This window comes from Neoarius graeffei, chromosome 1 (genome assembly GCF_027579695.1).
Source record: "Neoarius graeffei isolate fNeoGra1 chromosome 1, fNeoGra1.pri, whole genome shotgun sequence".
NCBI classification, from domain to species: Eukaryota; Metazoa; Chordata; class Actinopteri; order Siluriformes; family Ariidae; genus Neoarius; species Neoarius graeffei.
In genome coordinates, this window is record NC_083569.1 from 52063614 (window position 1) to 52081567 (window position 17954).

Below are 17954 nucleotides of genomic sequence, written 5' to 3' on the forward strand. Positions count from 1 at the left end.
TTTACGTTATTTGCAAATAATTACATTCTGTTTTTATTTACACTTTACACAGTGTCCCACCTTTTTTGGAATTGGGGTTATACTTAGCCACTTTAGTTGAGAAGGATCAGTCAACAGACTGGTGGCTATGACAATATATTGACTCAAAGACAAATACTTCAAACATTTCTTAATAGGTTTAGCTTTATGACCAAAAGGTTTTCCATGTTCTGGAATATCCTGTCACGTTAGCTTTATGTTAGCCGTTTAGTTTGCATTTGCAGTCAATATTATGAAAATTTTAAGTATGACTTAATAACCTTCTATGAAATCCATTCATGTTAGCTCATGGTACATAACTGGCTAATTTTAGGCATGAGGTTCCTCTCAGAAATCCTGTCAGCTTCATTCATATTAGCTAGCAGACTGGCTTAGCACTGAAGATTATGGACATTTATGATTATAACTTGAAATATTCTCAGAAACCCCAATTACGTGATTTTAGCAGCTGGGTAGCTAGCCATCCCCAGAACTAACACTTACTTCACTATTGTTACGAGAAGACAAATTTGACTAAAAGATTTGATAAATGCTGAGATTACAACCCCGATTCCAAAAAAGTTGGGACAAAGTACAAATTGTAAATAAAAACGGAATGCAATAATTTACAAATCTCAAAAACTGATATTGTATTCACAATAGAACATAGACAACATATCAAATGTCGAAGGTGAGACATTTTGAAATTTCATGCCAAATATTGGCTCATTTGAAATTTCATGACAGCAACACATCTCAAAAAAGTTGGGACAGGGGCAATAAGAGGCTGGAAAAGTTAAAGGTACAAAAAAGGAACAGCTGGAGGACCAAATTGCAACTCATTAGGTCAACTGGCAATATGTCATTAACATGACTGGGTATAAAAAGAGCATCTTGGAGTGGCAGCGGCTCTCAGAAGTAAAGATGGGAAGAGGATCACCAATCCCCCTAATTCTGCACTGACAAATAGTGGAGCAATATCAGAAAGGAGTTCGACAGTGTAAAATTGCAAAGAGTTTGAACATATCATCATCTACAGTGCATAATATCATCAAAAGATTCAGAGAATCTGGAAGAACCTCTGTGCGTAAGGGTCAAGGCCGGAAAACCATACTGGGTGCCCGTGATCTTCGGGCCCTTAGATGGCACTGCATACAGGCATGCTTCTGTATTGGAAATCACAAAATGTGCTCAGGAATATTTCCAGAGAACATTATCTGTGAACACAATTCACCGTGGCATCCGCCGTTGCCAGCTAAAACTCTATAGTTCAAAGAAGAAGCCGTATCTAAACATGATCCAGAAGTGCAGACATCTTCTCTGGGCCAAGGCTCATTTAAAATGGACTGTGGCAAAGTGGAAAACTGTTCTGTGGTCAGACAAATCAAAATTTGAATTTATTTATGGAAATCAGGGACGCCGTGTCATTCGGACTAAAGAGGAGAAGGACCACCCAAGTTGTTATCAGCATTCAGTTCAGAAGCCTGCATCTCTGATGGTATGGGGTTGCATTAGTGCATGTGGCATGGGCAGCTTACACATCTGGAAAGACACCAACAATGCTGAAAGGTAGATCCAGGTTCTAGAGCAACATATGCTCCCATCCAGATGACGTCTCTTTCAGGGAAGACCTTGCATTTTCCAACATGACAATGCCAAACCACATACTGCATCAATTACAGCATCATGGCTGCGTAGAAGAAGGGTCCGGGTACTGAACTGGCCAGCCTGCAGTCCAGATCTTTCACCCAGAGAAAACATTTGGCACATCATAAAACGGAAGATACGACAAAAAAGACCTAAGACAGTTGAGCAACTAGAATCCTACATTAGACAAGAATGGGTTAACATTCCTATCCCTAAACTTGAGCAACTTGTCTCCTCAGTCCCCAGACGTTTACAGACTGTTGTAAAGAGAAAAGGGGATGTCTCACAGTGGTAAACATGGCCTTGTCCCAACTTTTTTGAGGTGTTGTTGTCATGAAATTTAAAATCACCTAATTTTTCTCTTTAAATGATACATTTTCTCAGTTTAAACATTTGATATGTCATCTATGTTCTATTCTGAATAAAATATGGAATTTTGAAACTTCCACATCATTGCATTCCGTTTTTATTTACAGTTTGTACTTTGTCCCAACTTTTTTGGAATCGGGGTTGTATATTCTTTAAAAGGTGCAGCACTGTCTTTATAGATTAACTTTTGTTCCTAACCAGGTTGCCAGAGTTTAGCCATGGCAAAACGAGAAAGATTTGGGACAGGAGGACAGAGACAGGTTTGCTTCCCTTTTCATCCTGAACCTTGCCATAATGTTCATAATATTCTTGCTTACGTGCATACACAGGCTGTATCTCAAACTACCATGCTACTGAATTACTAAGTTCAAAATAGTCTTGGCAATATTCGTGGTGAAATAATTTCCCACGCTATTTAGTACTGTATATGCAGTTTGAGACGCAGCAACAGAATGCACCTGTCACAGAACTAAAAGCACCAACTCATGTGAGGTAAAATATAAAATCCTATTAAAAATATGCAAAAATATATTTTGATCTCAACTGGTAGCCAAACCATAGTTGCTATAGTTTAACCTCCTGAAATTAAATCCTTAACAGAGGCAACTTGTACCAAGACCATCTAAGACTAACAAAACATTAAAAACAAGTCAAGTAGGTGGACACCTGACCAGTGAAACCCATATGTGTTTGAACATCCCATTCCAGTTTTAGTCCTCGTTTGCTGTTATAATAAGCTCCACTCTTCTGGGAAGGCTTTCCAATAGATTTTGGAGCATGGCTATGGGGATTTGTGCTCATTCAGACACAAGAATGTTTGTGAGGTCGAGCACTGATGATGAGCAAGAAGGCCTGGCACATAGTTGGTGTTCCAATTCTTCCTAAAGGTGTTCAGTGGGGTTGAGGTCAGAGCTGTATGCAGGACACTCAAGTTCTTCCACACCAACCTTGGCAAACCATGTCTTCATAGACTTTCCTTTGTCCACAGAGGCATTATTGTGCTGGAACATGTTTGGTAATACATACAAAAACATTTTGGACATTTGTGTGCCTCTGTGTGGTAACAGTCTGGGGAAGGCCCACATATGGGTGTGATGGTCATGTGTTCACATACTTTTGGCCATATAGTCCATAAACACTTATATAGTGTCTTGAAAAAGTATTCATCCCTCTTGGTGTTTGTCCTGTTTTGTCGCATTACAAGCTGGAATTTAAATGGATTTTTGGAGGGTTAGCACCATTTGATTTACACAACATGCCTACAACTTTAAAGGTGCAAATTGTTGTTTTATTGTGACACAAACAATAATTAAGATGAAAAAAAAAACAGAAATCTGGAGTGTGCATAGGTATTCACCCCCTTTCTTATGAAACTCCTAAATAAGAGCTGGTCCAAAAAATTCACTTCATCGGTGAGATAATTAGTTGATTAAGATCCACCTATGTGCAATCAAAGTGTCACATGACATCTGTATAAATCAACCTGTTCTGGAAGGACCCTGACTCTGCAATGCTACTAAGCAAGCAACATGAAAACCAAGGAGCCTCCAAACAGGTCAGAGACAAAGTTGTGAAGTGTAGATCAGGGTTGGGTTATAAAAAAAAAATCCCAAACTTTGACTATCCCAGGGAGCGCCATTAAATCCATTATAGCAAAATGGAAAGACTATGGCACCACTACAAACCTGACAAGAGAAGGCCGCCCACCAAAACTCACAGACCGGGCAAGGAGGGCATTAATCAGAGATGCAACAAAGACACCAATGATAACGCTGAGGGAGCTGCAAAGATCCACAGCGGAGATGGGAGTATCTGTCCATAGGACCACTTTAAGCCCACAAAGTGGGGCTTTATGGAAGAGTGGCCAGAAAAAAAGTCATTGCTTAAGAAAACATGTTTGGAGTTTGCCCAACAGCATGTGGCAGACTCCCCAAACACATGGAAGAAGATTCTCTGATCAGAATTGATCTTTTTGGCCATCATGGGAAACGCCATGTGTGTCACAAACCCAACACCCTGAGAACACCATTCCTACAGTGAAGCATGGTAGTGGCAGCATCATGCTGTGGGGATGTTTTTCATCTGCAGGGAAAGGAAATGGATGGCACTAAATACAGGACAATTCTGGAGGAAAACCTGTTCGAGTCGGCCAGAGGTTTGAGACTGGGATGAAGGTTCATGTTCCAGCAGGACAATGACCCTAAACATACTGCTAAAGCTGCACTGGAGTGGTTTAAAGGGAAATATTTAAATGTCTTGGAATGGCCTAATCAAAGCCCAGACCTCAATCCAATTGAGAATCTGTGGCATAACTTGAAGATTGCTGTACACCAACGCAACCCATCTAACTTGAAGGAGTTGGAGCTGTTTTGCCTTGAGGAATAGGCAAAAATCCCTGTGGCTAGATGTGCTAAGCTAATAGAGGCATACCCCAAGAGACTAGCAGCTGTAATTACAGCAAAAGGTGGCTCTACAAAGTACTGACTTGAGGGGTGAATACCTATGCACACTCCAGATTTCTGTTTTTTCATTTTAATCATTGTTTGTGTCACAATAAAACAACAATTTTCATCTTTAAAGTTATAGGCATGTTGTGTAAATCAAATGGTGCTAACTCCCCAGAAATCCATTTTAATTCTAGTTTGTAATGCGACAAAACAGGACAAACACCAAGAGGGGGATGAATACTTTTGCAAGACACTGTATGTTAAGTATTTAGTACCAGTGTTCATTTGTGAACCTTAGGCCTTCTTAGTGTTGTTTCTGATGTTTGCTTGGAAATTAAAATTAGGCAAACTTAAACATGCAATGACATCGCTGGACACAGAGTACCAGTCAAAAGTTTGTACACCCCTACTCATTCATAGGGTTTTCTGTATTGTGACTATTTTCTACATTGTAGAACAATACTGAAGACATCAAAACTATGAAATAACATCTGGAATTATGTGGTAAACAAAATGTGTTTCGTATTTTAGATTTTTCAAAGTAGCCAGCATTTACCTTGACACTTTACACACTATTGGCATTATCTTAACCAGCTTCATGAGGTAGTCACCTGGAATGCTTTTCAGTTTACAGGTGTGTCTTGTGAAAAGTTAATTAGTGCAATTTCTTGCCTTCTTAATGTGTTTGAGATCAAATAGTAAATAATAAACATACAGTAAATAGCCCTATTCCACAACTGTAGTAATCCATATTACGACAAGAACAGCTCAACTAAGTAAAGAGAAACGACATCCATCACTACTTTAAGACATGAAGTGTCTTTTAATTAGTAAAAATTGAAAAAAGCCATTGAATTAGAAGGTGTGTCCAAACTTATGACTGGTACTGTATACAGTACATTTGGCAGGAGATTAGATCTAAACTTTATTGGCACATCAACGTTCAGATCTTCAAATCACTTTCATCACTGTTCAAACAAAAATCTTGATAACTTAGGCATAAGTAAGCAAAACTAAAACATCTTCCAACAGAAGTCATTCCAAGTCTTGGCAAAAATCAAGAGAAAATATATAATATATAAAATAAAATATGTGACCACTTCTTACACAGCAGTCTGTTCACATGAATCTGACTGGTTTTGCTGAGTTTCATGTTCTTCCTGTTTGTCAGTTCTTTGGTCCTTTGTATCTTCATGGTTACATGTCCCTGGCACACATGTATCGGAGTCCTCCTCATCTTCATCCTCATCCTGCTCCTGTTTCTTCTCTTGGTCCACAGGTACAGCACCTTTGCGCTGGGGCAGGACGGTGAAGAAGGCCTCCTGCCAGTCACGTTTCTCCAGATATGCCAACATGATCTCAAACACTAAGGCAGAATAAAAGGTATCACCAGGTTTATATTGAACTGTAATCAGTTTCAATTTCATTTAACATAAATTAACCTTGTAGCTTCTGCTGGTAATGGTACCACTTGAAACCATTTACGCAGACATAGTTACCAGTAGCCATAAGAAACAATATCTTTTGAAATAACAATTTGTTGGAATAGCTTTTCAGTCGACGGATGTGGGCTTTATTCCACTACAGGCTCCGTGGCAGGTACGAGTGTTCACGAGACTGCTGTACTGATTTAAAAACGGAAATGCACAAGAACACTTTTTTCTGTTATGGGCTTGAGGTTCCTGTGTTTATCAATTACATGCTTCATAAATAATCCAAATGTTGCATATACTTGTATTAAGCAATTATTGGACAAGGTTGAACAAAATATCATGATTTGTTGCTTGTGAGACACTAACAAATTACGATATTTTGTGAAAACTGAGTTCAATAACATCATTTAAATTTTTTTTTTGAAATAGTGATTGGAAAGTTCACATGACGAGTCAAATGATAAAGAAATTGAGCCATGTTGACAAAAGTGTTAAGTAACTGTGCATGAGAAGACCATTGTTTGCAGTGCAATCAAAACAGTGTAAAAAATATTTTGAATGATAACTATTCTTGTTAAAATGTTTGTGTTCCCGAGAGAGAGAGGTGTCCAGCCTAACCATGGTTGACGGCGAGCACTTTGCGGCTGTTCATCTTGACGAAACTGTCCAGTGGAAGTTGAGCATGAGCAATTCCAAGCTCTTTAGCCCGTTTAAAAGAGACTCCCTAAAAAACATGACACAAGAGGGTCAACATACTGAAAGAGGGGGAAAAAGCTTGTATGAAATACATCAGAAGAAGAAAAAAGCCTTTGTTTGTCACATGCACACTCAAGCACAGTGAAATTTGTCCTCTGCATTTAACCCATCTGAAGCTGTGAACACATGCACACACACCCAGAGCAGTGGGCAGCTATGCTACAGCGCCCAGGGAGTAGTTGGGAGTTAGGTGCCTTGCTTAAGGGCACTTCAGCCCAAGGCCACCCCATGTTAACCTAACTACATGTCTTTGGACTGTGGGGGAAACCCACGCGGACATGGGGAGAACATGCAAACTCCACACAGAAAGGCCCCCATCAGCCACTGGGCTTGAACCCAAAACCTTCTTGCTGTGAGGCGACAGTGCTAACTACTACACCACCGTGCCACCCTCCCACTATGGACATTACTACGTGGAAATATACAGTAGGACTGCATTGATACGTTTTTTTTATTTCCAGATAGAGTGCAAATGCAGGTTTTTTTGGTACCCATTGGTTCGAACACCAGGATGAGTAATCTACTTACTATTACTCAAATCAAAGGTGTTAAATATCTCCGTTTACGTTTCCCCCTGGTTTCTATAGTGTCCATGAAAAGTCCACGAACTTCAACTACTTGGCTCATTCTTTACATCATTACCTGGCTGATTTAAATGAAATGTATTTGCAAGGTTCATTAGTTACCTTGGACTAATGGTGGAAACGAGTTACTTAAACTGTTTTAGTGCTTTAATTGCGTCAGAATCCTTTGTCTAGGACTGACAGGCAGCTGATCATCAAGAACACCGTACTGGCTAACAACAGCTGTTACTTTCCCTGACCTAGGATTGTCTATAAACATGTGTTCTCACTTATCCAATACTGGCAGCAGCATTGGTTGGTGCAGTGTGCTGGCAATGAACGTCACATACGACACTTTATTTTAACAGAACGTGAATCATGTGCTCATGAAATACATCCTGATTTCTATCATCTTGTATATTAGGCTTATTTCACATATTCTATCCACATGCACTGGATATGAGCAATCGCACACTCTGATTGGCGACTCTACTACTAGGATATCAACTCATATACCATGAGTAGAGAAAAGCAAAATGGTGGCGCGTGTTACTAAATCAACTGAGGAAGAAATAAAAACTCTACTCGAAAACAAAACCCCAAAAATTATCAAGTATTTAAAAGAAACAGAAATAGCCTAAATAAATAAATAAATAAATAAAAAGAATTTATAGCCCCCCCCCCCATATCTCCTGTTCCACACTCCAGCCCAGTCAGGGGCGGTAATGCACCTTCAAGTTGGTTTGCCAACCACCAAAAAACCCTAAAGAAGAATAAATAAATACATACAACCCCGATTCCAAAAAAGTTGGGACAAAGTACAAATTGTAAATAAAAACGGAATGCAATAATTTACAAATCTCAAAAACTGATATTGTATTCACAATAGAACATAGACAACATATCAAATGTCGAAAGTGAGACATTTTGAAATTTCATGCCAAATATTGGCTCATTTGAAATTTCATGACAGCAACACATCTCAAAAAAGTTGGGACAGGGGCAATAAGAGGCTGGAAAAGTTAAAGGTACAAAAAAGGAACAGCTGGAGGACCAAATTGCAACTCATTAGGTCAACTGGCAATAGGTCATTAACATGACTGGGTATAAAAAGAGCATCTTGGAGTGGCAGCGGCTCTCAGAAGTAAAGATGGGAAGAGGATCACCAATCCCCCTAATTCTGCGCCAACAAATAGTGGAGCAATATCAGAAAGGAGTTCGACAGTGTAAAATTGCAAAGAGTTTGAACATATCATCATCTACAGTGCATAATATCATCAAAAGATTCAGAGAATCTGGAAGAATCTCTGTGCGTAAGGGTCAAGGCCGGAAAACCATACTGGGTGCCCGTGATCTTCGGGCCCTTAGATGGCACTGCATCACATACAGGCATGCTCCTGTATCAGAAACCACAAAATGGGCTCAGGAATATTTCCAGAGAACATTATCTGTGAACACAATTCACCGTGCCATCCGCCGTTGCCAGCTAAAAGTCTATAGTTCAAAGAAGAAGCCGTATCTAAACATGATCCAGAAGCGCAGACGTCTTCTCTGGGCCAATGCTCATTTAAAATGGACTGTGGCAAAGTGGAAAACTGTTCTGTGGTCAGACAAATCAAAATTTGAATTTATTTATGGAAATCAGGGACGCCGTGTCATTCGGACTAAAGAGGAGAAGGACCACCCAAGTTGTTATCAGCGCTCAGTTCAGAAGCCTGCATCTCTGATGGTATGGGGTTGCATTAGTGCGTGTGGCATGGGCAGCTTACACATCTGGAAAGACACCATCAATGCTGAAAGGTATATCCAGGTTCTAGAGCAACATATGCTCCCATCCAGACGACGTCTCTTTCAGGGAAGACCTTGCATTTTCCAACATGACAATGCCAAACCACATACTGCATCAATTACAGCATCATGGCTGCGTAGAAGAAGGGTCCGGGTACTGAACTGGCCAGCCTGCAGTCCAGATCTTTCACCCATAGAAAACATTTGGTGCATCATAAAACGGAAGATACGACAAAAAAGACCTAAGACAGTTGAGCAACTAGAATCCTACATTAGACAAGAATGGGTTAACATTCCTATCCCTAAACTTGAGCAACTTGTCTCCTCAGTCCCCAGACGTTTACAGACTGTTGTAAAGAGAAAAGGGGATGTCTCACAGTGGTAAACATGGCCTTGTCCCAACTTTTTGGAGATGTGTTGTTGTCATGAAATTTAAAATGCCCTAATTTTTCTCTTTAAATGATACATTTTCTCAGTTTAAACATTTGATATGTCATCTATGTTCTATTCTGAATAAAATATGGAATTTTGAAACTTCCACATCATTGCATTCCGTTTTTATTTACAATTTGTACTTTGTCCCAACTTTTTTGGCATCGGGGTTATTATATATATATATATATATATATATATATATATATATATATATATATATGAGAAAGTATTTAATGTATTTGTATGTATCTTTTTTTATTTTTCAAGTATTATCATCACATTTTTCACAAATTGCTACTGTCATTTCACCGATTTGTTTACATTCTAAGGGGAAATTATTTTGTTGGACGTTTTTTATAAAGTTTTTATTTATCAAATTTGCAAAAAATAAAAATGTTCCGTTTCTCAAAATCCAGTGAACGTGGATAGAATAAAACAGTTATTCCACGAAATCGAGCCGTACATGGCTTATTGCCAACTCGGTGCTACGCGTCTCGTTGGCTATCAGCTCATGTACGACTCGATTTCGTGGAATAACTGCTAAATATCCTGCAATATCAAATGTTAGCATCGACATGGTATTGGTATCATCATCAATGCATCCCTAACATACCTCAGTTAATGGAAGGATTTTCATGAAAATCAACTTCAAGATCAGTTTGTGTGGTGTGACCTGCACATCTGGTAATGCACCACATGTCAAAAAACACAACACGTGAAAACATCTCTATGTTACCGTAATCACACAAACACTGGAAACTAACTTTATGGTGGTTATGGTCCACCAGTCCTCCAATCACATAGGCTTTGGTCTCATCAAGTTCGTGGAGAATGTTGGGCGAATCAGAGGTGAGGTACACCAGATCCTCTTTGCTTAAGACTTCATTAAAATGTTCTGACTTGATATGGACATCCTGTGAGTTTTAAAGAGAAGAAGAAAAGATGTGTATTGTCATTAAACCTGTCACAATGACATTTGGCAGGTGATTAATTGTCCAAAAAAAAAACCCCAAAAAAACCTGCGACTTGCAAATGATTTTCTGCTCACTCTGACTACAAATATTGAGATAAATTAAAGTACATATTTAAGAATTAGAAATCAGCTTTAAGCTTTGTGGTTTGCATCACAACAATCCTTCTAAGCCACACTGCACAGGTTCCACATACATGCTTCAATTTTAACAAGAAAGCTAATACCCAAATGTACAACTGTGCCAACATTCCACTTCTCGAGTGCAGTTTCGATGATCCTGTCCCCACTGGAAATGGGCTTTCTTGTACTTCATCAGATGTAGTCACTGGCTATTGGAGCCAGTTCAACGTAATGTAATATATGGTGTGTCCTGTGACTACATTCTCTACACTAATGTTGAATTTGGATGCGAATCATCTGGTTGTGAAGTTAGTTTAGGCTACGGTCACCTTACAGCTCGCGATGCTTTATCGATAAAAATGAGGCATTTTGGTGATGAAGAATAGTGATATACAGGCGAGCTAAAAGTTGTGCTCACACAGCAGGCGAACACTTGACTGTCACGCCTTCGCTCGCTCAAGCGGGTGTGCTCGCTCACAGAACCCAGTCATTATGGGAAACACTTGATGCTGATTTGAGAAGAACAAGCCTTTATTTGTCACATGCACACTCAAGCACAGTGAAATTCATCCTCTGCATTTAACCCATTTGAAGCAGTGAACACACACCCAGAGCAGTGGGAAGCCACACTACAGCGCCCGGGGAGCAGTTAGGGGTTAGGTACCTTGCTCAAGGGCACTTCAGCCTAAGGCCACCCCATGTTAACCTAACTGCGTGTCTTTAAACTGTGGGGGAAACTGGAGTGCAATCAGCACGCACATATAAGGACACAGAGGCTTTGCAAAGTATTAGCATTACCACTGTCATGTTACTTCCGTGGCGGCACGGTGGTGTAGTGGTTAGTGCTGTCGCCTCACAGCAAGAAGGTCTGGGTTCAAGCCCCGTGGCCGGCGAGGGCCTTTCTGTGCGGAGTTTGCATGTTCTCCCTGTGTCTGCGTGGGTTTCCTCCGGGTGCTCCGGTTTCCCCCACAGTCCAAAGACATGCAGGTTAGGTTAACTGGTGACTCTAAATTGACCGTAGGTGTGAATGTGAGTGTGAATGGTTGTCTGTGTCTATGTGTCAGCCCTGTGATGACCTGGCGACTTGTCCAGGATGTACCCCGCCTTTCGCCCGTAGTCAGCTGGGATAGGCTCCAGCTTGCCTGCGACCCTGTAGAACAGGATAAAGCGGCTAGAGATAATGAGATGTTACTTCCGTCTACTGCCGCATACCTAACAGAATATTTCACAAAGTCTCTCTAAAAAACAGCATCCTTATATGTGCATGCTGACTGCATTCAAATCAGCATCAGGTGTTTCTCATAACAACTGGGTCCTAAGTGTGCGCACAACGTGCTCCAAAGGACCACCGAATGTAAATGCACTTTTTCGGAGAAGGTTAGGCTATGCCGAGCCACTATGTTGATGAGGAGCATCGGGGACATGGATTTGAGACAAATACATCTCAAAAGGCTTGACGAAGGTTCCCTGAGCTTCAGGAAGTATTCCCAAACCCATCTGCGAGTATTTGCTGCTTAGTTTCCCACCAAAAACATCACCACCAAATTTCAGTGCATGCACTGAAAGTTTTCACGATGTTTTTGGCCACTCATGAGGCAGAGACACAACAAAAAACAACTTGTGAAGCTCGGAGAACAATCGCTGTGTATTGCACAACTGGTGGCGATGCTACCAATTTTTCATCGTCAAGTATTCGCAAACCCATCGCGAGCTGTAGTATGACCAGAGCCTTATGAGATTCTTGTCATTCTCCTTCAGTCGTCTTGTTTTTGTCTACAGGACTGCAGACTCATGATAGTTTTTCCTTTTCTTTTCTGCAACTTTCACAATAACCCCATAAAACTGTGGCACTTTAAAATCCCAGTATCATATTTTCAAACAAATGTCACTAAGGTCACTTTTGGAATTTTGCCAATTCTTTGCAAAAATGTCAACTGAACATTAAATAATGCAAGAAATGCTGCTCTGTCTCATTTATGCCACACAGTCAAATGATCTGATTTACAATTTTCTATATAATAAGTGGCAAAGTTTGTTTGTTTGTCTGTCTTGAGCTAAGGTCGCCATTTCTTGATGGCTTATCACCAAATTTGGCAAGTAGGTCTGGGGATGACCCGGAATTTTGCAGATATAAACAAAATCCATGTACAGGCCCCAGGGAGGTCCCTGGGGGGCACAACATCCACCCACCCCCTCTCTCAATGCTTTTCACATTACACTTATCAACACAAACTCTTGACAGATCTTCACTAAACTTGGCACATAGGTCAGGGCAGGAATTTCACGAGGGCCATGGCCCTCGTGCCCTCTCAATTTGGCCTTGTGCCCTTGAAAAAAAATATCTGCCGTAAGGCCACAGTGGCCTTGATGCCCTGCAGTTTTGTAGTCTGCCTCGTGACTGCCAATAGGCTTTAACATCACCTGCGTCTATTGAGAAAAAAATACGTCTTTTGATGACATTCTGGATTCTTATTGAGCAACTCATCAGTGGTGGCTCGGACTCGAAAGTGCTATTTTAAAAAATAAAAGGTCAGAAATGTTTTCTTTGTCGTCTATTTAGTTCATTTTATTTCCTCAATAATTTTCCCTGATTGAGAAATCGGTCTGGGCTCTTATGGGTTAATCAGTAGCCTGCATGTGAGTATATGTTCCATCTACAGTCAAACATTTTGATGAACTCCAGGCTCAATTTTGATTAATCAAAAATCTGCATAGTAGTACAGTCTGAAGATGCTCTTGCACATTCGGTGTCAATTGAACAAAAATGATGGGAGGATATAGGTTTTATAAGTTTTACAATTTTTGAAGTGAGTGATGGATTGATAAGTTTAGATGTGTTCAATATTTTCTTATCTTCAGACATAGTGTAGATGTTTCTTTACCTGCCTGATAGTTTCGACTGAGACTCCAATCTTCCTCAGAAGAGTCATTAGTCCTTAAATTAAATTCATTATAGACGTGAACTTAAAATCATTGTTTTATTTTATGGCCTTGGTGCCCTGGCTTTTGGCCTTGGTGCCCTCAAAAAATTGACAGCACAAAAGGCCAAGTGGCCTTGACCCTAAAATGACGAAATTCCAGGCCTGACATAGGTACAGGAGATGGTCACAATTTGGCAGAACTCAGAAATTCCATATTTGGGCCCCAGGGGTCCCCGGTGGGCCCCTGGGTGGTGGATGTTTGGATTTTTGTTTGTCTTGGGTTAACATCACCATTTCTCAACAGATCTTCAACAAATTTGACATGGAAGTCTGGGGGCAACCCAGAATTTTGTAAAACCTGGGCAACACCGGGTAACCTGCTAGTTTATTTATAAGGTCAGGGGTGGACTTTATAAAACTGATATTCAGTGTGCTATGAATGATAAAATCATCACTGTCGATATCAAACCAAGCCCTTACCTTCCAGTTGACCCAGCCTTTGTTAATTTCATCCATATTTTGTTTCAACTGTCCACCATGGCTTGTTATATAAAACTGTACAAGACAGAGTTTAAGAGTCAAAATGACGCTTCTAATTACAGTAAGGATGTTTTAGGACTAATGAGAACCCTTTACCTGGACTGGGTGTGCTGCTCGCCTGTTCTCCGCATAGCATCTCTGGATCTGCTTATGAAGTTTCTTTACATCCTGAATATTAAGTAGCTTTATTCAAATCATGGATTCATGCATCTATTTGAACACTGCTTAATGCATGACCTGCAATTCCATGACTAAAACTGACTTCAGCAAAAGTTTGAGCTGTGAGTGGAGCAGGTCCCACCTTGAGCATCATGAGGCTGTCGAAGCTACAGTCTATGACCAGACGGAGAGGACTGGGCTCTGCCTCTTTGCGAACACGTTTCCTGTCAGGACAGTCTGACCTGTCCTCAGCCTGTGCCTGTCTTTCCAATTTCCTCTGCTGTTTCCGCTCCTTGCGCTTCTGCCTGGATGATCAAGGACACAGAAGTAGAAGGTAATATTATAAAACAGAGAGACACACTAGAGGTTTATAATTATAATAACTCAGTCATAAATACTGTAGATTGTCCACTACTGTAACCAAAAGTAGAAGAAAATCACAAACCCCTTGATGGGTGGGTCCCATCTCGAGAACCACTGGCTTAAATCATTTGGACCAAGACAAAATAACTGGATGCAAATAGAAAAGAATCAATGGCAGGTTAAGGATCTTGGGCTTAGAGTGATCACTTCAACAAGTGGAAAAATCACACAAACAGATACAACAGCTACAAAGTGCTTGTGTGTGTCCAATAGCAGTGTGCTTTCAGAATTCCCATGGATCAAATAATGCTTCTCCCCCCCAAACACATTCAATGTCCTCATATCCATACTCAGCTCGCAGTTATAGTTTCCAAGAACATTCTGAACCTGTTTGTTTTTGGTTCCAAAAATAATCCAAGAATGGATTTTTTTAGTTCCTATTTGGTTTCCAGGAATGTTTTCTCTCAGGAGTTATATTTTATAGCACATCATGAGATAGAGAATGTTCTCCTAATGTTCCCATCAATTTTAAATAATTGGAAGATCTGGAGAATGGTCCAGAGAACACTGCCGTAATGGTTTAGCAAACTCTAAAATAATGTGAAAGTCTCTGGAACTTTGTTCCAACACATAGTTGTTTCGAGAAAGTCTTCGTGAAGTTCTCGTAAACGTTAAATCATGTGACCACCTTGCGTAACCTGCGATGATTCAGAGGACGTTTGTCGAGTGTTCTGGAAACCTTTGAAATGTTTTATCTACCTTTCTAATATATTCTACACAGTATCCTATCTGTTGTAATATCTATGTAAATGTTTAATGTGTAATGGGCCATCAGAAGCAGGAACATTAGTTTGCAGCTACAAAAAATAAAATCTAAAAGCAACCTTTGGCAAACCTACCTTGTCGGTTGTCATATAACCATAAAAGAAAAAGTTACGTTTTCAAGTTCCCAAAATGTTTCATGTACAGCACCTGACTTTGTCTTCCAGAATAGAAAATGGGAGACAACCGATAATCAGAGCCAATTTCCAATTATCAGTATCAGCACTTGAACTTGTTTCCTTGCCGATAAAAGCATTTTTATGTATGCGCATATCTGATGCAACAACGATAAAAACAAGAGTGCTCCGAGAGCACAATATCCCCCTCTACAATATACTGCAAACGAAATCGCAATATGTGTATTACTGTCCTAGAACAAAGCATTTTGCCAAGTTTCATGAAATTCCTCCAAAAAATTGTGACAGGAATTGATTTCAGAAGGTGAGAACCCTTCGAGGGAGGGAGGTACTTACTTACTTACTTAGCCATGACAATCCCCCTTCAGGCCTTTCGGCCAGCGGGGGATAAAAACCCACACACTTCTGTAACCTGGCCCAGTGACCCGTTTTTGATCCATCCAAACGTTATCAGATTGCTTGAAATGTGGATGACACAACAACTACAACCAACCAACACTTCTGTAGTCTCCACGTCCCACCCACAATGTTATTGGATTGGCAGAAATACAAAGCCATGGCCCAGTGGTTAGAGAAGCAGCTTTGGGACCAAAAAGTTTGATTCCCTGGACCAGCAGGAATGGCTGATGTGCCCTTGAGCAAGGTACCTCACTCACAACTGCTCCGGGTATGCTGTATGTCACTCTGGATAAAAGCGTCTGCTAAATGTCTGTAATGTAATGTGACGTAACACTTCTGTAGTCTCTATGTCCCACCCACAATGTTATTGGATTGGTAGAAATATGGATGACGTGTTGAATAAATGGAATCAAAGATGCTTTTCAGTGTTTGTGAGAAACGCAGAAATGAAGCAGCTGTCGTCCGTAAACCCTTTCACACAGTTTTTGTTCAAATTGCCTTTTTTTAAATAACGTTCTAATATTAAACATCATGTTCATTGGATGTAAGCTGTGAGTAAGAATTGAATTCTTGTCAATTCCCCAAACTACAAATGGTGGTGTAGTGGTTAGTGCTGTCTCCTCACAGCAAGAAGGTCTGGGTTCGAGCCCCGTGGCTGGCGAGGGCCTTTCTGTGTGGAGTTTGCATGTTCTCCCCGTGTCCGCGTGGGTTTCGTCCGGGTGCTCCGGTTTCCCCCACAGTCCAAAGACATGCAGGTTAGGTTAACTGGTGACTCTAAATTGACCGTAGGTGTGAATGTGAGTGTGAATGGTCGTCTGTGTCTATGTGTCAGCCCTGTGATGACCTGGCGACTTGTCCAGGGTGTACCCCGCCTTTCGCCCGTAGTCAGCTGGGATAGGCTCCAGCTTGCCTGCGACCCTGTAGAACAGGATAAAGCGGCTAGAGATAATGAGATGAGATGAGATATCGGTCATCAGTGTCCTTGATTACTAATAATCCGTATCGGCTCAAGGGAAGGAACAAAAAACAAAACACATGCGCGCTGTTGGAAAGTTCCCAGAATGTTGTGGAATAATTCTGGAAAAAAATAAAAATAACCAAAGGGGAACCAAATGCTAATGTTAAGGAAACCTTCTGTGTTTGCTGAGTCACCCCCCCTTTTTTGGCCTCTAATCATTTATCTGACTCTTAATGCCATGCTTACTTGCGCTGATCTCTCTGTTCTTCCCATTGCTGTTGTTTGAGAAGTTTTTTTCTCTGTCTCTTTGATAGTGTTTCAGTTCCTCCACCCTGGATCTCCTGCTCATTTCCATCAGCTCTGGAATCACCGACTGCATCCGAGGACATGATGCCGCTGCTAATTCCTACTGAAAATAAAAGAAAAGTAAAGAAAACTACTGCCTGCAAAATCAGACAGACAAAACAGAAACATGAGGCAGCCTTCCTAATCTTATTACTTATTAAACCGTTTAAACATTAATATTTATGCTCGGCATTTCTGACATTTATTGCATCTTTTTTTAATTTGTTTTATGCTATTTCCAACCAAAACAGTGACTGTTACAGTATATCTCTGGTCTACTGACATCACCAAGCTAGCCTGACAGGTAGGTTTACAGTGTGTCAAAAATAACTGACATAAGTAATAATTTGAATCAAGACATCATCAGATTGTAAATAGACATAGAAATGCCTCAAAATGTTACATGCATGGATAAAATATTTAAAACGATGATAATCAAACTTCATACCAAACTCCAGCTAGCTTTACTTTATTTCCAACCAGGCTGCATGCTTCGTGTCTACGTCATTTAAAAGCGCCGGCGGTGTTACGAGAACGTCATCATGGTCCGCCATGTTGGTAAGGGACGGGACTCATATTTTAATGCGCATGCTCTGAGGAGAAATATTGTCCAACTAAATAACTACATACAGTAGCTTACAAACCATTTTACTTATTGTGATCCAAAATCATATACTAAATGAACTTTTTAAAATGTATATTAATGTTTAGTTTATAGTAACTCCACTGAAAAATTCAGTTAGTCTGACCACGTCTAGATA

The 17954-nt window shown here is 40.4% G+C and overlaps 1 protein-coding gene across 5 annotated transcripts; it reads right to left on the minus strand.

Moving 5' to 3' along the window:
* Window positions 1–5393: 5393 nt before the first annotated feature.
* trmt10a (tRNA methyltransferase 10A) lies at window positions 5394–17696 on the minus strand. 5 transcript variants are annotated; one of them, XM_060934114.1, is made up of 8 exons: window positions 17642–17696; window positions 17095–17257; window positions 14312–14474; window positions 14107–14178; window positions 13951–14025; window positions 10221–10370; window positions 6533–6638; window positions 5394–5847 (listed from the first exon to the last, which is right to left on the minus strand). In XM_060934114.1, exons 2-8 carry the CDS (start codon window positions 17235–17237, stop codon window positions 5585–5587), a joined length of 972 nt encoding a protein of 323 aa, XP_060790097.1. In that variant the 5' UTR covers window positions 17238–17257; window positions 17642–17696; the 3' UTR covers window positions 5394–5584. The 5 variants fall into 5 exon arrangements, with proteins under 5 accessions (XP_060790097.1, XP_060790106.1, XP_060790117.1 ...); XM_060934123.1 differs by having other exon boundaries at window positions 17095–17254; window positions 17642–17693; XM_060934134.1 differs by lacking the exon at window positions 17642–17696 and adding an exon at window positions 14615–14679 and having other exon boundaries at window positions 17095–17207.
* Window positions 17697–17954: the final 258 nt, after the last annotated feature.